This window comes from Gavia stellata, chromosome 4 (assembly GCF_030936135.1).
Source record: "Gavia stellata isolate bGavSte3 chromosome 4, bGavSte3.hap2, whole genome shotgun sequence".
Lineage (NCBI taxonomy): Eukaryota > Metazoa > Chordata > Aves > Gaviiformes > Gaviidae > Gavia > Gavia stellata.
The window spans coordinates 56,462,478-56,485,732 of NC_082597.1; the positions used below are offsets into that span (position 1 = coordinate 56,462,478).

Genomic DNA, 23,255 nt, shown 5'->3' on the forward strand with positions numbered 1-23,255 from the left:
GATGCAGTTTGCCCAGCTGTCTTCACCTCCCCCTCTCCCACTCTGAAGTGGCCAATTGTGGAAATAGCTTGCAGCCTCGAAGGGCTGGGTCGGGCAGCTGGCCAGCGTGGTTTTACAGGGCCTCTCCCAGCCAATCCGGCAGCAAAGAACTGGGCCGGTTATCTAACTTTGCAAAGGCAGCACCCTTTTCCTTCCCAAGGTGTTATAACAAATATACACATTGCGGGGGAAAAAAAAAAAGCAAGCACGCACGCTGTCGGGTACACGTGTTGACTACAAACACAAAAGCAAAGGGATCCTCTGAAGGGCTCTCAGGAGGCTCTGGGGAGCTCCGAGCTGCGCAGGCTGCCCTGTGGAGATAGATACGCACACTGTCTGCGTCTGCCTGCTAACTTTTCAGCTCCCTGAGATGCAGATAGTGACAATATTTATGTATGATGCAACACTTACTGCGTGACCCTCCTAAGTCAATATTGATAACAGCATAAGGCACCTTTTTTATCAAGCGTGCATCATCCTCAAAATGCAGAATTTGCCTTCATAAGTGGCACAGAGTTTTATCAGAAAGCCAACAGCCTCCTCTCAGAGCAGTGATGTAAGGCAAGAGAGTTCATGCACCCTGCAAATACTCTGATAACAGCTGGTTAAGTAAGATCTTGAGCATGCAAAGCCCCTCCTTTCCTGTTAGTGAAGTTTTTAGCAAGGAGGGATGGATTGGAGACAAAAGGATAAAGGTCTGATCTTCTTTATCAGGATCTGGCTTGGGAAGGAGCATCTTACACATGCCAGGGTCTTCTTTTTTGCTGGGTGTGATAATTAGAACAGAATGTCCTTTACTTCTCAGTTTGCTCCTGTTCATTTTGCCCAGCTCAGCCTTACAGTGCTCATGTGAGTTGACAGGAACCAGCTATTCCTACACTGGTCTGTGAGCCTCAGCTATCGGGGACAGCCCAGGAAAACCATGTGTGGCTCTAAGCATGGAAGCGGCCTGGGTAAAGTCATTAGGACTTTTCTTGTGCCTAACGTGAAGCATTTCACTGGCCCAGCATTTAGAATCTTAAAAAGTGATAGGGTTTTGCTTGCTCCCGGAAGCATGGTGTTTGGCCCCATAAGGAAATGCATTTGATTTAACCCAATGGAAACCAAAATGAAAGAATTACCTAGCCAGATTGGGTGCTTGGGAATTTCAGGTTAGCTGGGGAAGTTTCGTGATCTAGTTCCAATCTAATCAGGCTCAGAAATCACACAGTAGATGCTTTGGCAGAATTCTTAATTATGATACAACTACATTACAACCTCTTGGGATTTTCCTTGTGATTTGCTCCCACCATTCCCCAGAGAGAACACAAGAAAACAGCCAGTGATAACCACCGGTGGTGAAGCCATTCAGGGAGAATAGTCCCCTACTAACCCTAGGCCATTATGGTGTCCTCCACCCATGCAAAGCTGGAGCAGACAGACCCCGCAGAGAGTCAGTGCATTCTGGCTGCTGGGAGCAAGAGAAACGATTGCATCTCTCCCTCCTGGAGCACAGCCTGCCAGCCAGGAGGTCGATGTCCTTTCCTGAAATCTTCCAGTCCATTTTGGCTGGTCAAAGCAAGCAGAGTGGGGTCACTCAATCCTGCCAGGTATCACTAATGTTTGGGACAGCTACCGTCATATATGCCTACGTCTGCTTCTCATCAAATGATGGCAAGGTAAGGTGACTGGGAACGTGGTAGCTGCCCAATGCCAAGTGCAGGTGGACCTCCTGGTTTTGCCCCAGACTCAAACTTGTCCAGAAAGCTGGACAAACATCCTACTGCATGTCTGGAGGGACCCAAGGACTTTACAGCAGCTGCTGCAGCAATTCACTGATATTTGTGGCTTCAGAAAATGAAGAAGTTCATTGAGAAGAAATTCATAGAATCATAGAATTGTTTGGGTTGGAAGGGACCTTAAAGATCATCTAGTCACCTAGCATTTTGAATTATTAGCCTGCAATGGACATCTATAAGTTTTTGTCTAGAGATCTGAGAATGCATATCTCATCTTGTGTTTTCCATCTCCACAAAGCCTCCTGTTAATGCTGTGTGTCCTTCTTGATTCATAATCCCTGGAAAATGAGCTCGCTCCCAGGAGAAGAGCTTGAGTGACATCAATAGCAGGATGCATCAACACTGCCCTGACTTCGAGCCCCGGGGAAGCAGAAACCATACTATGGAGTAGAGTCATAGCAGTGGGGAGTGTCTGTCTGCCCTTGCATCCCTGCCACGGAGAGCACTTGAGCTGCTTTAGCAAATGGAGTTGAAATGTTGGCTCTGGAAAGCTGCAGGCATGGTCACAGATTGCATCATTTGTGCTGGCTACACTGTTATCAGATCAGATTGTTTTTTGTTATTATTGTAATCCCATGTTAGTGGAGGTCTCAGCAGCTCTCCTCCATCACTCAGAAGCCCAGTCAGCCCTTAACAGCACATTTTCTGACAGACTCAACAAGCCATAGTCAACTTACACTGGCCTTAAGTGGGTGGCACACAGAAGGGGTCACCTAACATGATGGAGAGGGCCAAACTCCAGGAACACCAATTTAAGTGGCAGAGGCCAGGGCTACCTTCAGTGTCTTTTCTGTAGGTCCCCCAGTGCAGCTACCCACACTGCCCAGCAGTGCTCGCTTGGCCCCTCAGCACATTTGCCCGAGGACCGCGTTCAATAGTGCCACGGCTGCACACAGGCCCGAGGAGAGGAGTGGGGGTACTTCAACGTTTGCCTTGGACTATGCTGTCCCTCCTTTTAAATCTTCATTCCAAAGAGTTGCCTTTTTTTTAAGTACAACCAAATTCTTGTCCTTTGCTTCCCCCCCGCTTCGACTCCTTTGCCTCTCTGCAGTGCTCAGGTACTTCTGCTGGTAACAGAGCATTAAATGTCTCTGTTAAAACCCCTCATTCTATGCCTGTCTGTCTTTAGAGGGATCTCTCTACAGAGGTCTGCCATCAGGCCCAAAGCACACCCGGAACTGCAGAGTACTGCTTCTCGGGTGCTCAAAGAATCACAGAATAATTAAGGTTGGAAAAGACCTGTAAGATCATCAAGTCCAACCATCAACCCAACACCACCATGCCCACTAAAACATGTCCCACAATGCCACGTCCACACGTTCCTTGAATGCCTCCGCTGAGGGTGACTCCACCACTTGCCTGGGCAGCCTGTTCCAATGCTTCACCACTCTCTCAGTATTTTTCCTAATATCTAGCCTAAACGTCCCCTGGCACAACTTGAGGCCATTTCCTCTAGTCCTGTCGCTAGTTACATGGGAGAAGAGACCAACACCCACCTCTCTGCAACCCCCTTTCAGGTAATTGTAGAGAGCGATAAGGTGTCCCCTCAGCCTCCTCTTCTCCAGGCTAAACAACCCCACTTCCCTCAGCCGCTCCTCACAAGACTTGTGCTCCAGACCCCTCACCAGCTTCATTGCCCTTCTCTGGACACACTCCAGCACCTCAATGTCCTTCTTGTAGTGAGGGGCCCAAAACTGAACACAGTATTTGAGGTGCGGCCTCACCAGTGCCGAGTACAGGGGCACGATCACCTCCCTGCTCCTCCTGGCCACACTATTTCTGATACAGGCCAGGATGCTGCTGGCTTTCTTGGCCACCTGGGCACACTGCTGGCTGATATTCAGCTGGCTGTTGATCAGCACCCCCAGGTCCTTTTCTGCGGGGCAGCTTTCCAGCCACTTGTCCCCAAGCCTGTAGCGTTGCATGGGGTTGTTGTGACCCAAGTCTAGGACCCGGCACTTGGCCTTGTTGAACTGCATACAGTTGACCTGGGCCCATCGATCCAGCCTGTCTAGATCCCTCTGCAGAGCCTTCCGACCCTCAAGCAGATCAACACTCCCACCCAACTTGGTGTCATCTGCAAACTTGCTGAGGGTGCACTCAATCCCCTCATCCAGATCATCGATAAATATATTAAACAAGACCGGCCCCAAAACTGAGCCCTGGGAGACTCCACTTGTGACCGGCTGACAACTGGATTTAACTCCATTCACCACAACTCTCTGGGCTCGGCCGTCCAGCCAGTTTTTTACCCAGCAAAGAGTGCACCTGTCTAAGCCACGAGCTGCCAGCTTCTCCAGGAGAATACTGTGTTATCAGTAGGTACAGCCTTCCCGGCAGTTTGATACCCCAAAGAATCATTTTGGACATTCAGACCTCTGATACAACCCTGTTCAATACAAGAAGCTGGGCAAGGGTGCTCTTCATACATCTCTCCAAGTAGCCATCTTGCCATCAGCCCCAGGAGTGCTCCCTCAACTCCTTCACAGGGCCACGTCTGCGGTGCTTCTGGAGCTGCCTCCACTGCCTCCCCTCCTGCCAGTGTCTTGCAGCCACTCTCAGCCCCCAAACAAGAGATGGTGGCATGCCTGGGTGCCTCCTCGATCAGAAACTCCTGCAGATTGTTGCTGTGGGTCTTGTACTTGATGGTGGCACCTGGCTGCACACCAATTTCTGGGGCCACCATTACAGAAGGGAACTTAGTTGTTTCTTACATGTATCTGAAAGCACAGCTCGTGGGGAAGCCACCAGCAGACATTTGACCAAAGAAAGGCATTATTGGTTATTATTACTAATTGCTGTTATTTCAGCTTCCTCTGATGAGATGAAAGCTTGGCTTGACAATCTAATGGAATGTGTCCTCTTAGAAAATAAAAACCATTTTTGTCTGATTTTCTATGGACACAAAGCTTACACAACAGTATTATCCATCCATCCATGCATCCATCCATGCATCCCCCTCTCCCTCCCCAGAACATGCTACCCACCTTGGCAAAGAGGTAAATATATTTAAATATCTTTTTCTATTTGAAAGATAAGCTAGGAAGAAGAGAGTCAAATTAATGCCTCCTCAGAGAGAAAACCTGCTGTTACTTGTTCTGTTTGATCTGGGGCATGTGCATTGGCAGCCAACCCCCCAAAGCACATGCTGCCCCTGGCAGGCAATAGTGAGGGGACAGGCAGAAGCCAGCAGTACTGAGGGGACTTTGTGGTGACAGACAAGGTAGGTTACTCCCCTGAAGTGTATCTGGAAATGAGGACAAAAGCCTGTAGAAATCTCTAGAAGCTTTACAAATCCTGCTGCTCTTGAAACAGTTTTCTTTTTTTCAGTCACCCAAGACCATTCACCTTAGCAGCACAGCCATTATTCAGAAATTTCCGTATCACCTCACAGGGGGATGTCTTCTGCTGCAGGTCCCACAGATCAGACCTACGCCTCATGGTCTGTGTGGAGGCTCCAGACCCACCCACGGGGTCTGGTTCTTGTACCAAACCCAGCTTGGTAAGTGGTTTTGTCTTTCTTCTTTTATCCAAGCAAACCCTTTGCCAGAGGTCAGTCACTGCCTTTTTGCAGACATCCATAATTTTTTTTGTTTTTGTATTTGCTCCTAAGGCAAATGCACATTCCACTGACAGCTTCTAGATTTAACTATTTATTTGCATAGCACATTGGGCTTGATTGGGAATTTTTTTCACCTTGGCAGGGACCAGCAGGCTGAGTTTCACTGTGGCCTTTTTGAAAGGAGGCTTGCCCCGCACCCCAGCACCTTGTCTTCTACGGGGTCGGGGTGCTGCTGCTATGAGTGACAGACATCTACGGAGCTGCAAGGACACCCAGAACAGCAGCAGCAGGGAAGGTTGTGGCCAGACCACAGGTGTCTGCATCCACAGCAGATTACTTTAACAGAAAAGGAGGTGGGAGAAGGAGCGATGAAGCCAGTGTGGGAGGGTGGACAGCTGAGGGTGGTAAAAGTGGGACTGCGGCTCTGCGTTGGCTAAAGACTCTGCCTGGTACCTGAAACACAGGCGTGCAACCCTTTAGGTACTTTTGATGGTATCAACGTGGGGCACAGACATGTAGGCTTGATAAGGCCTTGCACTGAGCCCCCTTCCTACCTCTGAAGGGGCTGCCCCTTCCCTGGGCAGGGTATCGCATACATACACGTGCAAACATATGTGTACATGCGTGCCTGTCTCCTTATGTGGAAGAGCAGTGCTGGGATCCCTGAGCAAGTGGTGCAGCTCAGCGGAAGGAACTGCCTGCGCCTCCCGCCTGAGGCAAAAGGATTTCTAAAAACTCATTCCCCAAAATGAGTGCCAAAAAGCTAATGAGCTTTGCTTCCCCACTCCCCGCCTCGCCAAGACATCTCCCCCTTCCCGGGGTGCTCACGTGGCAGCCGGGCGCACCACAGCTCTGCTCCTCCACACGTGGCCTTCCCCTGTGAGGTGCCATTTGCCAGAAAACTAGGTGCTAGGCAGGGAGAAAACATGAGAAAGACTCTTGGGATCACCAGAAGTTGTGCTGCCCTGAGCAGGAAGGACATCTAGCTGCCTTTGTGCATTTCCCTGCTCTGGAAACACTCTGGGAGCTTGGGCAAAGCTAGCTTTGGGTGCTCTCCGAACAAGCCTTGGCAGGAGGCAGAGCCCAGGAGGTGCCAAGAGCAGCAATAAACCAAGGTGTTTAAAGCAGGATGGGGAAATCCAAGGACAGTGATTGCTGAGCCTCTGCCAGCATCCGTGGGAGACCGTTGGGTGGGACAGCAAGGAAGAGACATGCTCCTCCGGCTGCTTCCTTCTCAAAATGAAGAGGCTGGCTCTAAGGACCTTGGCTGTCCCTCGGTCATCCCTTCCTCGGCTCACTCACATCTCCCAGGAATGACATGGCCCCCAGCAGGAGCAGGGATCCTGCAGCATCATGGCCCAAGAGGTCAGAGCCTGATGGATGGATACAGGAGTCAGCTGAGCCTGGGGAAGGCATGTGAGCTGAAAGAATACAACTGAACCTCCAAGAAGCCTGGGCAGTTTGGCTCCCGCTGATCCCCAAAAGCCAAGATATGAATGGTCTTGAACAGGAGAAGATACAGCCTGCTGAGAGCTTCTTTTGAAACACTGCTTCTATATCGAATCCCCACCACAGGTCCCAGGGGCAACGTCCAGCGGTGTTGCAGTTACCCTCAAGCCATTTGGCTGAGAAAAACTGAGGCCATCTCACTCCTGCAGAAGCAGGACTCTCCCTCTGTGCTTTAGCTTTGCTGGGGTACAGGCAGGGGAGCATGCCTTGGTATTCAATTAGAGAAACTATGCAGCTCTTCATCCTTCCAGACCATCTGCCTGGAGGGCCCCAGCACTACCAAAAGCCCACAGCTAAGGCAGACAGAGGAAATCCACGGAGAACAAGGGAAATACACCAAAGAGCACCTCCAGCGCTGAGTATTTTTCCAGTTCCAAGCAAGCGAAATCTACTCTGGCATGTGAGTTTAGAGATTTCCATCCCAGCTGTGGGTAAATGTCATTTTTGGGAGGATTAATACAGGTGGTAACAAATAACCCTATTTCCTGGGACTCTCTGCTATGTCTGTGCCTCCTGAGGCTCTCAGGAAAAAGTAGGAGTTTTCTGGGGCGCTGCCATCCATAAGCTAAACTGCAGAGAGGAGCACCCCTTAAAGGGGCAGTGTTGGGAGCTGTCAGGGCCAGGACTGTTGCAGTGGGGGAGGAGTCAGCTAGAGCTGTCATCTCATCTGATCCCTGCTCTCATCCTTGCTGCACCTGCATCTGCTTTCAGGAACCACCACCCCTGCCCTGGGGGCACCAGGATCTGCTGCTCCTGCCCGGAGGGGGAACCGCAGAGAAGAGGGAGGCGAGAATCTAGCTAGGAAGGTAGAGAGGTTATTGGGAATGGATGGGCCCTGTCCCATCCCCTCCCATCCTGGGGAGGAAGGGGTGAGGCTGGATGAGACATAGCACAGATCTCCTGAGCTGTGCACACGGCTTTCCAGGAAGCCCCAAGAGCTAGCTGTCCACAGGACCTCTGCCCAGAGCCACCCCATAGGCTCCCAACCAAGCCTGTTCAGCACCTTCCTCCGCCCCACACCAAATGGCTGTCTGCTCCAGCCGGTGCTCCAGCAGCCTTTCCTCCTCCACTTCCCCCCCACCAGTCACTCCCATCCAGGCCTCTTTTACTATTTAGGATATTGCTTTCGGCCCAATGTTTTTCCCCCCAAGTGTCCTACAGTGTTACCTCTTCTGTGCCCTCCACCCCCGCCAGTGACCAGCACACCCCTGCAGGTTACAGCTCTCCTTGCACAGGACACAATGCAACACGGCACTATTCTTGGTTGCAACGGCTGCAGCAAACACAATTAAGAGTGATGGCAGCATTTGCATCACCTGCTGTCACTGCCCCAAAATGTTTTCCTATAGTGTGGGCAGACGGCCTCAGTCACAGAATTGCTTAGGAATCCCATCTGCAGCTTGCATGCTTTGCAAGGCTGCTGTGTGATGGCATTAAAGGTCTTTAGGAGGAAGCCTTCCTCCCTCCCATCTGCAACTTGCATGCTTTGCAAGGCTGCTGTGTGATGGCATTAAAGGTCTTTAGGAGGAAGCCTTCCTCCCACTTCTCACGGATCTCTACCCCTGCTACTCTCAATTCTCCATCTGACCTGGATCCTCCCTGACTGACCTAGGGCTCTCCCCCTTGTCTTTGTATCTGCTGAAGTTCCTAGGAGGATCTGAATACTGAAGTCACCACACCTTTCCCTGCCTCTTCAAAATACAAGTTTACTTTCTTCAATGAAGAAACACTGGTGAGGAGGGCTTTACAGCTGAGGCTCAAACCTGCAAGGAAAACACTGTCGTTTTTCTCCTCATCCTTTGTCTGCCTTGCAATTTGGCAGTTTTGGTCCCCATTGTACTGGAAAAGCTACCCTCACTCTTGCCAGCATGGCCTCAGTAATCTTTGGAAGGTAAAACTAATGCCTCTCACGTTGTATATACTAAATAGATGCACCTTAAGAGTGCACTGGTCTCCTCACTCCCTCTGCACGACAAGCTTTTATTCAGACCTCTCCTCCTGTGACCAGAAGGGCATGAGTCCTTGTATCTGTATCCAGGCTCATCGGGGAGATGCATAACAAGTCTTCTCTCCTCAAGTCTCACTGGTTATAACCTTCTGGTCACTCTACCAGTTTAAACAGCAGTAGCAGGGTGTCTCCATGGGACTCCCTTGTCTTTGCCGCATCTCCAGTTTTGGCTTCATCAAGAATCCAGATTAATCTGCATCATGATGGATTTGAAAAATAAAGAAAACAGTTTTATTAATAAATGTTTTCACACTGACCTCTTCCCCCAGGTGCGATCTTCACCACACAGCATCCTCATCAGGGGGTATTTGCACAGACGCTTCTCATGGCCCAAACTGCATGCGACTTGGTGGGTAGGGCCAAGGGCATTTTTTCCTGGCAGGGTGCACGCTGGCAAGAAAAAGAACTGGCTGACCCAGTTGAACAGAGCAGCCTACACAGCGGAACAACCTCTAGATGAAGGTGATTACAAGACCTGATTACTGGAGGTTTCAAAACACAGGTTACCCAAACACCTGAAACTATGTGTTAATGCAGAACGTGTAGATTCTTGGTGCTTGGGGGAAAGAAAAAAAAAAATCTTAAACACACTTAAAGTTCACTAGAACTGTGCGTCTGATGAAGAACTGCAGAATCTGTTAATACGCACATAGGCAATTTTCCACTCAGCAAGAAGAGCAGTAGATTATACTTAAGGATGGGAGAAAGCGAAAGCAATCCAATGCATGCAGTCCTCCCTTTGCTTCCCTCCTTGCAGTAAGGAAACCTGAAACCAAGATAAAAAGCTTTTGCGGGCTGTTTGAAAAATGCAAACACACACTGGATCAGGAGAGGGTTTAAAGTGCACACTTTTATTTTCTATTAAAAAGGCTAAAAGAAGCAAGTTTAGGGTTTTTTTTTATTTAAGAACAAAACCAAAAATGTTGTTAAAACATCTACATTATTATCCTGATACTAAACCTTATGAAAGATACTAAGTTTGTTTTTAATAGTAAAGCGTGGTATTCTTAAATTATATTAATACAAAGACATATTAAAGAACTTGAAATCATTACTACCCAGCTCAGAACTGCAGCATCCCCTTGCTATCTTTTCATTTCACCTGCTAAAATCCATCCATTTTTGACATACAGTTTCATACAAGCTAAGTAGGGTATTTTTTGGGTTTTTTACTTCCCCCTGTAAAGGTCAGGTGAACTCCAACACCAGCATCACTTAAATCCCTGCCCCTAGCAAAGGATTTGGGAAAAGATTTTCAGTAAGTCCTTCAGCATTTAAGAAGTTGATCTGAATCAAAGTCTCTACTCTGTGTGAGTGTGTCTGCGGTTATTTTACAGGATAGGAGATTTTCTTCTAATGTTATACAATTCAAACATCACTTCTTTTGTTAATAACTGTCAGATTTGGTTCTGCGCTGCAAAATTTTCTTTTTCCCTCACATGAATGAAGAAAAGAGAGAGTTATCACAGGGTCTCGTGAACACACCACTAAAGCAGCCCTAATTCTTGTGGTTTATGTGTTGTAGGGCCATGAGCACTGAGCAGTTCTGCTGGAAGTACATAACGTGCTGAAGAAGACCCTCTTGGCTTGATAAAGCAGGCCTGGGAGTCAAGTGTGAAGCTTCCTGCCTTTCACAATGTCTCTTTAAACAATATAAGCAAAGCCTTATTAAAACTTTACTCACTAGTTAGCTAGTTATAATACTCTTTCACTGAGATGGGACTGTGAGGACATCCTAGGGGGTTTCAAAAATGTGAACAGGGAAACCTGTCCCATCTCAAAATTTATACCGATCTATATAAAACCCTCCCCTCTGTTATTTCCCTTTCCCTAACCCAAATAAAGGCTTCATATTTAAACTGGAGATGCTGCGTTTCCTGGCTTGAGTCCTTTTCCTTTACCCTCATTTAAAAGATTCCTTTGATACCACACACATATAATATTATATAGAGCAATATATTTAATACCTGTGTATATATGCTTCATGGGAGGGGTCACATATATACACACTGAAACAAGTCTGGTGACAAAGTACTGCAACACCACAGACCAGGTTATCATATCAGGGAAAACAAAAAGAGATACTCGACACAACCCACGTGACGGTGGGCCTCCCTCACCTCACGCACGCTCACCCTCTCCTCACCTCGTCCCCACTCCCTCCCTCTGAAGCCCCGCTGAGCAGCTTGGCTCTCATCACAGAGACAGGGAGAGGGGACAGCGATCCACTCTGTAACCTAAACAAGTTATCATATGAGAAATCACGGCGCAGCGAACGCTAGAGTCACACTAGAGATGCAGATTTGTTTCAAAAATAAAAACGCATTCCAACGTTCCCCAATCCAGATTCGCTTCCTTGGTGTCTGCCCAAGAAGAGCAGAACAAGATAACCCAGGAGCTGATGCCTACCTCCTCCCCTGTCTCTCTCTGTTTATAAAGTTGACCAGTTCAGCACAAGGAGTACCAGGAGAAGGTATGTTCTCGACAGCTACAGCGAAGGGCAAAGGAGAAAATACAGCACCTGGCCACTCAAAAAATGCCATGTCTGATACTGTTTTGGTCACTCTCTTTCCCCACAGCACTATGGATCCTTCCCCATCTTGTCCTTCTCCCCACACATGAGCAGAGATGGAAATAACCACTTCCCTCTTCTCCCAATAAGCCACCTGTGTATCATCAGATGTTACGGTCCTAGCCCCTTCCAGGCCAGATCTCAAGGTGCTGTACAGCTAGGAAGGGAAGCTCATACCAAACAAGTGACCACCATCCACATTTTAAAGAAGGGGAAACAAGCTCAGAGGCACATTCAGCTTCCTTAGAGCACATAGTATCTCTGGAAAGACCCAAGACCAGCATGCAGCACACTCTGCTCCTGGGCCGTAACTACCCCAGTGGAGCTGATGTACCTACCTGGAGGCTGGTTTAGAAAGGTGCCGGCTGCCCCTACAGCATCTCCTGCATTTCCACATCTCCTGTATTTCCACATCCCGTCTCTCTTGAAGCTGGGAACCCAAAGTATATGGGAGCAGGGAGGGAAAAGGGGGACCCAGCAATGCCAAAGCACCAAGCAGTTCACGGCCAGATTGTATTTACCATGGACACAGCACTACCAGCCCCAAGGGCTCTGAGCTTGCTGTCCTGGGAGATTCTGTATGAAAAAGACATCCCCCACGAAGGCTGGGAGGGAGACATGTTCATGTTTGAGTGGATGGTGCCATCCATGCATGCAAACCTGCAGAGCGCAGCTGGACTGCAGAAGAGAGAAGGAGAGGGAAGCTGAGGACAGGACACATGTTTACTGCTTACAGGATGAGATCGCCAGAAAGGACAAGGCTGGCATACAGAGCAGTACTGCCTCTCACCGCTGCCACTATAAAAGGCAAAAATCCTGGCCCAGAGCTCAGCATCACCGGTTCCCCCATCATGGCACACATCAGGCAGGACAGTAGCAGGCTGGGTTCTACTGTGCTGCTCACCCTCCACCGTGGTCCCTGCCCTGGTTCACATCCTGGCTCCACTGTGTGTCCGCAAGCTCCCTGCCCCAGCTCCGAGGAGGAGGGGGCTGGACCTGCGGTGCTGGTAAGCACCCTTCCAGCTGAATTCCCATCAGCAAAGCACCGCCCATGCTGCTCGACGGTGTCTTTTTAAATGGGTCCCCAGCCAGTTCTTCTGGCAGTGCAGGAAAAAACACAGCTCTAAATAACCAGTAACACACGCCATTTAAAGAGCAAGAAGGGAACCCCATTGCCTCCCTCTTCTTCAGGACACAAGGCAACACAGAAACACAGGCTCCTTTTGGTTACAGCCTTCTTCCTGACTGATACTGCTGCGTGGAGTATGGTGACACAGGGTGTGTCACAGTCTCCACTACACCTTCTAGATGGCTTCAGTCTTACTTGCACCAGTCACACCAGCCAAAAAACCAAACCAAAACTACCCACGCTGAATACCTGTTGCACACTGAGAAAGACATCTAATGAGGAGTCACCAATTTGCTTTCTGGGTACAGTCAGTACTGCAACAGTCTGAAGTCACTTACAATACAGTTCCGGCTGCTGCAAGCAGTTTTATTACTTTGCTGCTTTTAGCTATACTCTTTATACCAGATGGCTGTTACCCTCCTCAGCGCCAGTTGATGCCTCAGAGCAATATAGACAGCAGGAGCTTAAGCGATGCCTCAGAGCAATATAGATAGCAGGAGCTTAAGCCTAGATGTTTTAAGCCAGGTCTAATAGTTTTCCTTCTTTGCACCTCAATTCCTAATTCTTCTGGTACTGAACTCCCAGGAGAGCAGGCCGGCTGCAGCAGCGTAAGTGGGGCTTGCTCTGCAGCACTGAGAAAAGGAGCACATGAACTTCATGGTCACCTTTTCACCAGATGTCTGGCCCTTTCTCTCAGCTTTGTCCTCCAGACCTCTGCAGCCACACTCTGAATTGAAGGGCAGGAGAATGACACAAGGAGAGATTCTCCAATTCGCAGCCCAGTACAGACTGGATTAATTTCTTTGAATGAAGGACAGCAAAAACAAAAAGATGGAGAGGAAGGAGAATTTGGGGGAAAGAAGAGAGAGAAGACGTATCACAAACTCAGTGAGCATGGTGTTCGCTGGCCAAGGAGAATCAAATTCACGATTTCATTCACCACTAATAAATCATCGTCTCATAATCTTAAAACGAAAGAAAAGAAAAAGTTCTCTTTGCGAGACACAGATCTCGCTCTCCCTGCTACTGCCACTCTTGGAAAACCCGCCCCATGTTTCTCCAGCCGACAGGCTTCCCCCCCAACCCTTACTATACGCCATCCCGCAATAGGAAGTTGTATTTCCCAAAGTCGTCATCCCTGGGGCAGAGCAGCATGTCCTTGCGGGCTTTGGCCAGTTTCTGTTTCAGCACCTCCCTCCGGTCTAGCCACTCCGTCAGCTCGTCTTGGCCGTGGGCATAGCGACACTCCTCTCCTTCGGGGCAGGCCTTGCTCTTCTGGAACCTGCCGGCACAAGGAGTGCGATCAGAAGGGCGCCCCCAGGACAGGGTTTTGAGTTCCCTGTCTGGGATACTCAATTGGGGCCCACTGAAACATGCTGTGAAGTCTCCTTTCTCCTACAAACCCACGGGCAGCTGGGGAAGGCAACATGGAGGCTGGGCACAGGAACAGAGCAGCGAACAGAGCAATGTCTGTGAGGGGATTTAGTCAACAGAACAAAACGACGTGAACTGGAAGTGGACCAGCAGGGATGAGGAGAAACCACCACACAGGAGAGGAAATGCCAGGTAACAGCCATGAGAGACAGCCTTCTCTCTAACCAAAATGGCATTTCTAACCATTGCAAGCCTCCTGAAGAGACCTCAAGGCGCTCATTCAGAGGGTGTGAGATGTTCAAACCGTTTAATAAAGCACCTGGGATTCCCCCAAGCATCGGGCCGAGCAGACTGTTTAGCAGCCCGAGAGCTAAGAGGATCCTGGCTAAGGAGGGCACAGGTGCAGATATGAAGCTCGCTCTCATTTTCTAAAGACATGTGCTCAGAAATGTATTTTTACCGCTCAGTAGTGTGGCTGAGCACCTCTGGGATCCAAAAGTAGCCTCACCATCACCCAAACCTGTCAGTTCATCCCACTCCTCCTCCAAGCGGAAGTCCCCGGGGACTCCATGAGAGGAGGAGGAGGTGGTGGTGAAGGAGGAGGAGGAGGGATAATGGAGGCCCTGGGCCTGTTGCCCCGTCCCTGCAGCAGCAGCACAGGAGGGAGATGAGGCAACGGTACCTTTCGCAGAGCCGGAACTCGCCCATGGGGAAGCGGTAGCTCCAGCAGCTGGAGTCACTGTCTGAGGTGAAGACCTTCTCCTTGTGCTTCTCCGACTGGATATGCTGCTGCCATTGCTTCTTGCTGTTGCTGTTCTTGCCACAGAGCCAGCAGTGGTAGCCCATCTAACCAGTGCAGACAGGGCAAAGGGCCAGTCAGTGCGTTAACAGTCACACCCATCGGCCTTCCCTGTGCTGGCACTGCCTCTCCCCCTCTCCTTCCAGAGCACCCTGGAAGCTCTGCTCAGTCTACAACCTCCCACACTTCGCTGCCATGTCATCTTCAAGGCATCATGCTGCCACTAAGGGGGAGCAGAGGAGATGCTTTGTTGAGGTCTACCTACGGCTCGAATGGGCTCAGAGAACAGGACGGCTCAGTTCACTGACACAGTCCCCCTGCCTCTGCTGATGGCCCAGACGGGGTCTGACTGCACAGCCCCCGGGTGCACAGGCAATGAAGGACTCTTCAGGAGCACAAACTCTTACACCAGCCACCACCCCTGGACTAAGGAGACACATCTGCCTCTAGTTTTCCCAGGCCTCTGTGCTCCAGACCCAGCTTTTCTCCAACCTTCTCCCTTTTTTCCAACGGGCCAGCAATGGCTTTGCCAGCTTTTCCAAGAGCATGCAGGATCCCTGGGGAGAGGCTGAGCCCATACAGATGGGAAGCTAAGGTAGACTCCTACTGACTCAAGCATTAACAGAAAAGCCATTGCAGAGCCTTGCTGACCCTGGGTCAATCCCTTCCTGCCTCATCTGTGCCACCCTTGCTGTGCTGCTTCAAGCTGTCCATTTAACCTACACAAAGAGCACAGGCTCTTTCCCACAAGAGCAACACAGTCCTGGCTAGCTCACACCTGGACCACAGGAGAGGGCAGGCTATCAGCACTAAGGAGGAGGAGGAGGGATGAAGGACAAGAGATCAGCTGATTACCATGATGTCAGCGTAGTCGGTGGGCATCTGGATCTGTTTCTCCCCTTCTCGTGAGGTGAGTGGTGTCCCCTCTCCAGGCTTCCCAGGATTATGTTTCTTTAGCCACATGTCATAGGTCTGCTGCATATCTAGTACTGCACAAAGGCGACCCGTGAAGTCACTCACGACAACCTCCCACACCGTGCACAAACTATGAGAAAAGGACAAATGCTAGGGCCGCCCTTCCCTCCCCTCTCCTGCACAGCAGAAGCTGCCGTCAGACTGAAGGCCTGTGCTTGGGAGGCCTGATGTCACCTCCTCAGATGAAAGCCCTGGGGAGAGGAACCAAATTCACACACCACAACACCTGGCATGGGGAGGTGTCTTCTATGAGTCAAGGGGCAACTGTGACAACAGCTACACAAAGCATTCAGGAAGGAGGGAAGGTGCCCCAAGATCTCCATGGACTTCACCCCATGAGGTGATTCTCCATCAGGCCTGATTTGGCTTGAGCTCAGCAGACATCTCACTCCAGCCACAGCAAAGGCAGGGGCTGGATTTGGATCTGTCCCTTCCCTCTAAGACTATGCTTCACCTTCACTAGAGAGGGAGGAGGGCCCTTAAGCAAGCTGGCCACAGGAAGCACTGGGGAGGGGAGGAAGACCTAATGATAGCTTGTCCCAAGTTCAAAACCTGCCCGGAGGAGTGCAGATGACATCTCTTGGTGCTTTTAGTTTAAAACCCACTCAGGATACTAGTGGGAAGGGAAATTTTGGCTGCAAGCTTTGACTGCACATCTGCCTTTCCAAGATCAGCTCCTGAGAGAGGCTATGGAAACATAAATGTTTGCAGACACCGATGCGATGCTGTAAGTGCGATGCGTTAGTGATTTACTACTCGCTAAATGTGTAATTGAGGAACTCAAGGCAATTGGGGATAATGAATGCAAATTCCCCCAAACTGAAAAAATGCTGTCATTTGAAGATTCACCTTTGTGCTTGAGCAAACACACCCAGACTGGTCTGATGTGCTTTAAAGGCCTCAGCAATGAAATTACTTGAACTGTAACAAATAACAGTGTTTGGCCCAGCAATGAGAAAGACCCTCCATCCAAGTATAAATACTGAACAAACTCAGGGCAGGCCTGAAACCCTTCAAGCTTTCCAGCATCACCCAATAGAGCTAGGTGAGCACCTGAACAACTGGACCTTGCAAAAAGAGTCTTTTTTCCCAGCTTGCTGTTGGTCTGAATAAACAAGGATTGCTGCCAGAGAGCTGGCCACCCAGGACACGGGCAACCCCCCGACTATCCCCCAAAAGGTAAGTTGGGAGCCTGCATAATTAATTCCAGACAAGCTCCTCCACAAAGGCACCACCCAATGATGTTCTCATTCAGGATCTCAAAACCACCCCTTTGAATACAATGCCATGAGCAGGGAGTGCCGCAGCCCAGGAGCAAGGAATACGAGCAGAAATGGGCAAGAAAGCCAAGGCAGATACAAGACAGACAAGAAAGATACAGGAGCAACTACAGGTCAGGACTGGTGCTTTGGCAGAGCTCCATATGGAGCCAGGCCTGGGACAGTACAGGCAACTGGAGGGACAGCACAGGGTAGATTCAAAGAGCTGCAGAAAGGGAGGGCAGCAATGGAGCAATGCAAGACATGGGACCAATGTGCACTAGTTCCAGAGCAAGGGACTCAAGATATACATGCACGCTTAAGAAAAGAGCAGCTTTAAAGTACTGTTGACAGACCTGCCCCATAATCCCAGCTAAACTCATGGTACCAGCTCTGTCCAGTCCTGTCTCTGTTGTCATGAGTACGTCTTAACAGACCCTGCATCCACTGCCCAAATGTCGTCTTCCCTCTCCCCAAACTCTCTGGCCCATGTTTCCCCCACTTACTTTTATTTTCCTTCATGAAGGTCCACATGTCTCTCTCCTCAGGGCTGTGGGCAAAGGAGCAGTTGCCCACATACTGGCATTTCCTGCCATTTTGTGCATGGATACACAACTGTTAAAAGACAGACAGCAAAATTTAGCATCTGCACAAACACTCCTTGCTAGAGGGGTAAGTGGGTCCAAATAACCAGGCGGGGCATTAAACTGCACATAGGAGAGGTCACAAACAGGACACTTCATACATCATTAATGCATGCTTCTTTTCCTCAAGCTCCTGATGACTTGGAAGGTAAAGACTTCCCTATAAACACACAGACAGCTCAGTTCAGCACCTGGCTTCTCTCGTTGCCATTTCCATAGGCAACCTGGTGCAGGTATGCTTGGCGCTGGCCCTGAGGAGGGAGCAACAGCAGGGAGCAACCTGGATCGACCCAACAGTGTCTCCTGCTGGTGAAGTTGCTGGTTCCCAAAGTGGGTGAAGAGCAGCCTTATGGGTTGCTTAGACTGAACTAGCACGCAAAACTTTACCTTACAGCTACCAACAGCATCATTGCTAGAGAAAATGAGAAGCTTTCCAAGCATCATATTCAATGATTTTCTCTTCTCCACCAGTCCTGTCACCAGAGGACAGCAGTGTGGAGACCAGCTGGCCCACACAAACTGGGTGGAAGAGACAACACTGTTCCTCTCTGGCTGGAGCTGGGTGGCAGCTCAGGCAATGCACACACTCGTATGGCAAACTGCTTTGCTGCATGATCTACGACTCACCTGCTGGCCTCGTCTCCTACTGCAGCAGCTGTAAATAACTTTTGCTCCCCCACTCCAGCTTCTAGCAACTGGCCTGCAACTGAAAAGCATTCAAGGCCTCACACATGGCCTTGTGCCTGCCCATGGACTAAGGGTAGCAGATCCCATAGGGTAAAAGGAGAGGAGCTTTCTCCTTTCAGGGGGAAAGCAAAGGAGAGAGAAACTATCAATTGTTATATTCAGGGCTGGGGTTGGGTATCTGTAGTTTTCCTCACAGCCTGTGGCTTTTCAGCTGAGTTTTTAGTTTTGCTTTCAAAACACATTGCGAGCAAGTTTCACAATCTACAGCAGCACAGCCACAGCAAAAGCAGGGATAGGCTTCTCCCAAGTGCTGTGTCTCACCTCTCACCCATATTGAGAAACCCTGACCTAAATGGAGACTTAAATCTCATTTCCAAACCCTGTGCCAGCCACTTCTTCAGTCGGTGACTGCATTAACAGCAACATCAGAAACTTGCATACATGTGCAGGGTGGTTTAAACGGGTGCTGATCCTTTTTCTGTTCCACCTTTTTGCAGGATGTGTTTGAGATCTTGCTGCCATCAGCCTGTCCTTGCCTCCTACCCCAGCCAACATGTGCCTGCCTCCCTGCCAGGTCTACAAGGGACCAGCCCTCAAAGCACTGCACCATGGTGGGAGGGAAGGGGAAGGGGCACCTGGCCATGCCGGGCATGGGGCTTACATCATATTGCTGTGGGAAGTTGCGGATGGAAGGCAGTGGTCGGACAGACACCCACTTCTTCTTTGCTTTGGACATCACCAGCAGGACGCGACGTTCCTTCGTCCAACTGAAGAAGAGAGAATAAATCATGAGAGGCAAAAGGAAGACCAGAACAAGATTTTGTTTTCCTCAGAGACCATTAAATATTGAGAGATGACCAAATCCTCCTGTCCAGCTTGTCCCTGCACTATCTGGCCACTCCTAGACACGCCCATCTGTGACAGAGAAGCCACAAGAAGGGTGTTTAGGAGGATTTCTCCCTCTATTTATCACATATTTCTTGGGGTACCTCTTCTCATAAAGCCACAAAAGTCTCCCCCAAGTCTCACATGGCATCACCATGAATTACTAAACAGCTGCATTCCACCCTTTGACACAGCCAGTTCTTGTGCAATCAGATCCATGAAAAACATTTGGGAATATTTTCTGCTTGAAAGGTGCAGTAGAAATGCAAGTCATTACAAGCACTGTCTTATGAACAGGAAGTATTAATTCTCCTGCAGCTCCAGCAAGCAATCACCAGGAGATACCCTGCACAAAACCCCCAGCTCTATTCAGCAGCTGCACAAAGAGGAGTTATCCTTCCTGTTCCAGGAAGTGATCCTCACCTGCTCACTTCCTCCAGCAACTGCTGCTTCTAACTCTTTTTCAACAAAGGTCTTACATTTGCAATAGGTTGCTGGACTGTGCCTTTGCAGCTTGTGTTATGGGAAGTGAAGTCCTATAAACCCTTCCATCCTATCCTGCCAGGCTGCTTGGGTGAGATGGGCCACAGTTTCCATGACCCAAGGGTGTCTTCCCAGCTGATATTCCTCTTCCAGGGGGCTTATAAGAAAGATGGGGACAAACTTTTTAGTAGGGCCTGTAGCGATAGGACAAGGGGTAACGGTTTTAAACTAAAAGAGGGTAGATTCAGGCTAGATACAAGGAAGAAAATTTTTACAATGAGAGTGTTGAATCACTGGAACAACCCAGAGAGGTGATAGATGCCCCCATCCCTGGAAACATTCAAGGTCAGGCTGGATGGGGCTCTGAGCAACCTGATCTAGTTGAACATGTCCCTGCTCATTGCAGGGGGCATTGGAGTAGATGACCTTTAAAGGTCCCTTCCAATCCAAACTATTCTATGATTCTATCACACTGAACATCCTCACGGGCCCCAAGGAACCAGGAGGTGCAAACAGGTAAGACATGCATCAGAGAAGAGCAACCAAAGCAGTGAAAGAGCCAAGAAAATTAATTTAAAAGGAATCAGAATACCTTGAATCCTTGCTGATAGTGACCTGACAGACATCTGCAAACAGCTAGGAGTATACATAAGTGCAGATGAGAACTATAATTAATGACCTTACTAAGAAGAAATTATAGCAACTGGGAAAAAAGGGAATTGTGGGAGCTGGACTGCAGGCACCAGGAGTAACAGTCTGCACAATGCTGGCAGCAAATACAAACAGTAAAGAAGAGAGCTGGAAACTGGAAAACAGCTATCTGCAATGCTTGTTATAGTGACAAACACCCTGAGCAGTGAGAGGCTGCTAGGAAACCTTATAGTCTCTTCCAAAGAAGCCAAATGAAGCCCTGGAGAAGGTAAGAGGAGAAATTCCTGCCCTTGAGGAGGGGTAGGGGAAAGAGAAGGTTGCATTGCTCACCAGTGGCGGGCTTTGGCACTACAGTACTTGAGGTCTTTATCTGGCTCCACCAGCTGCCCGTTCCTCCAGCACTGTCCACACACAAATTTCATCTGGAGGTCAAAGGTGCTTGACGTGGGAGCCCGGGGAGAAGCCTGGGGAAGAGAACCACAACCTCAGGCGAACAGAGCCAAAACGCACCCCCCAAACTGCCACAGAGATGCTGGTGGCTCCCCACATGCCCGTGTGCCAGTGACAAGCCAGATTAAATCAGAGACAGCCCAGCTCTCCTTTGCCAGCGTTAGCTGGTGGCCTGTTGAGATACCAGACAGCAGCAAAACCACCACTTGCTTCAGCATGATTTGACAGGCTTTGACGTCTGGCCAAAAGCACAGCTGTCCTGGCAGCTTCAAGCACTGACCAGGCTTGGCTGTGAAACCCCTGCAGCCTATCTCCGTGTACAGACGAGCTCTGTGAGACCTGCCCCAGCGCTTAATCCCCTCTTCCTTGCAGGGAGGGCAATCCACGTCCCCCTCGCTACCCATGGAGAGAGCTCACTTGCACAGCTGAGGGAGCCCCGTTGGGAGGAAGCCAGACTGTGCCACAGCACAGGACCCATCACTCCTGCTTTTGGACCAAGAGGTTCATGTCATGTCTAGCATTTGACACACTGAAGTCAGAGCTGGGTCCTCTTGTTGATACCCTTTCCAAGCCATTTCTGAGCAGGTTTCCATCTCTCACAGTTCCTTTGCACGGGGTTTCACAGGCAGTTAATCATGATCTCTGGACAGAGATACAACCATCAATGCATATATTTCATATCCTCTCAGCCACTTCACTTGGTTGGCCTTCTACCTGTCCCCATGAGAAGGCTGTTTTGGGATTATGACTAACAGATCGTGGAGAAAAAAAAAGGGGCCAGTCCCATATCACCACTGCCTCGTGTTTTCTGAGCAAATCCCTGGAAAGCCATTTGCATTCTGTATCACCACTGGAATACATGAGGCTGGTGTCTCAGTTTATTCCCAAACCAAAGAGCAAACCTGACTGGACGCTAGTGGCCCTGAGCACGGCAGTATGTGAGGGTACAAGAGAATACGCTGGTCATCAAGCCAGCCGTGAAGCACAAAGGTCATGTACCACTAAAACAGCTCTCTGACTGCTAACCACATAAGCAGCCCATCCCAGCTGCCATGCCTTGACTTCTAACCCTGAGCATCTAACAATGAGCAGACAGGCAAACCATATCCCCGAGGAGCAGGCTTCTGCCAGCAATTGATTAGCAGTAGCATGGACCCTATGTGCATCCCTTGGCAAAGGGAAAACAGCAAGCACAGGCGGTGGAGAATCAAAGCATCTCCCAGGAAACACCACATAAGCTGTCGACTACCACTCTGCCTCCTCCAGACCTAGTCTTTCAGAGGAGCACAGCTGACATATAAAAGGTCCTCCATCGCTGTGAAAAGCTGACCGGAGAGCTGACCTTTGCCTGTGCTGACTACAAGAGGCCATCGCTGCTCTGGATGTCCCAGCAAAAGGACACTTCCAGAGAACCATCATCTCTCTTGAAAAGCAGCGGTGATTCTGGCCTACTCACCTGCAAGACGGCCTTTCTGGTGGCATCCAGCACATGACTCGTTCATCTGTCAGCTTTCACCAGTGCTGGTGACCACCAAGAACACATCAAAGCAGCCGGCTGCAGGATAAGCAGGGTTGAGACCTGGGATATCATAGAAGGCAGTAAAGTGCCTCTCTCTCAGACATGTGGCCTTTGAACAGTAGTTTTAATCTCCACTTGGTCTCCAAAGGAAGTTACACTACAGCTCACCACTGACCCACCAAACCTACAGGCCTAAGGTAAGAAAATGGCACCACTGGCATATTCCCTTTTACCAGCGCCATGCTATCTGTCATATAATCCTCCAGGTGACAGATCTCTCAGCACAGCCAGGAAGCTTGGCTCAAATCTACTGACCTAGCAAAAATAAAAATTGAGTGGTTCCAGAAGGCAAAATAGATCAGAGATAAAGAAAATGTTTCTCAGGTAATTCTGGCAATCTAGGCTCTTTTTCCACAAATTCTTAACCAAAAGCAGCCCCATGCATTTCTTCATCAGAGTCATGCAAACTGCTGGTCAATCCAGTGGGCATGTATGCTCCCAGGGGATTAGGAGCCAAGTGAAAAATCAAAGCTGCTGCTGCTGCTACATGACTGTATTTGTAAAGGCAAGACACATACCTGGCAGGCTGCTGATAACCACCAGTGTGGAAATTAGTATCACATGAGGCTCTAGCAGACGAAGCCAGGCAAAAGTGCCTCGGGCTGTGGCACCACCCCTTGCTGTGAAGCCAGACAATATAGTCTTAGCTATGCACCATGGCAACCAAATAAATAAAAGTCTTTGGCACGACAGCTCTCCACTTTAGGTTTTGCAGAAAGCAACAGCCCCAACACGACCACTCGTGTCTCCCAACTTCAGGAGACCGTCTCAGCAGTACTGAAATGCTCTCTGGAGGAGCCACATACCTCGGGGGACTATATGAGGAGCCCAGGTTACTCAGCCACCTAACCGAGTGAGCTGTACTTAGGTGC

General features: G+C 49.6%; 1 protein-coding gene across 4 annotated transcripts in view; it reads right to left on the minus strand.

The window, feature by feature from the left end:
- Window positions 1-9,849: 9,849 nt before the first annotated feature.
- The window catches only part of ZC3H7B (zinc finger CCCH-type containing 7B), a 50,436-nt gene continuing 37,030 nt past the window's right edge, over window positions 9,850-23,255 (minus strand). For all 4 annotated transcript variants that reach the window (XM_059816189.1, XM_059816190.1, XM_059816188.1 and 1 more), the window contains exons 18-23: window positions 20,685-20,818; window positions 18,997-19,102; window positions 17,511-17,619; window positions 15,626-15,759; window positions 14,654-14,817; window positions 9,850-13,879 (exon numbers count right to left, since the gene is read on the minus strand). In XM_059816189.1, coding sequence (XP_059672172.1) covers window positions 13,687-13,879; window positions 14,654-14,817; window positions 15,626-15,759; window positions 17,511-17,619; window positions 18,997-19,102; window positions 20,685-20,818 — 840 coding nt within the window. In that variant the 3' untranslated portion in view covers window positions 9,850-13,686. The remainder of the gene's footprint in view (window positions 13,880-14,653; window positions 14,818-15,625; window positions 15,760-17,510; window positions 17,620-18,996; window positions 19,103-20,684; window positions 20,819-23,255) is intronic.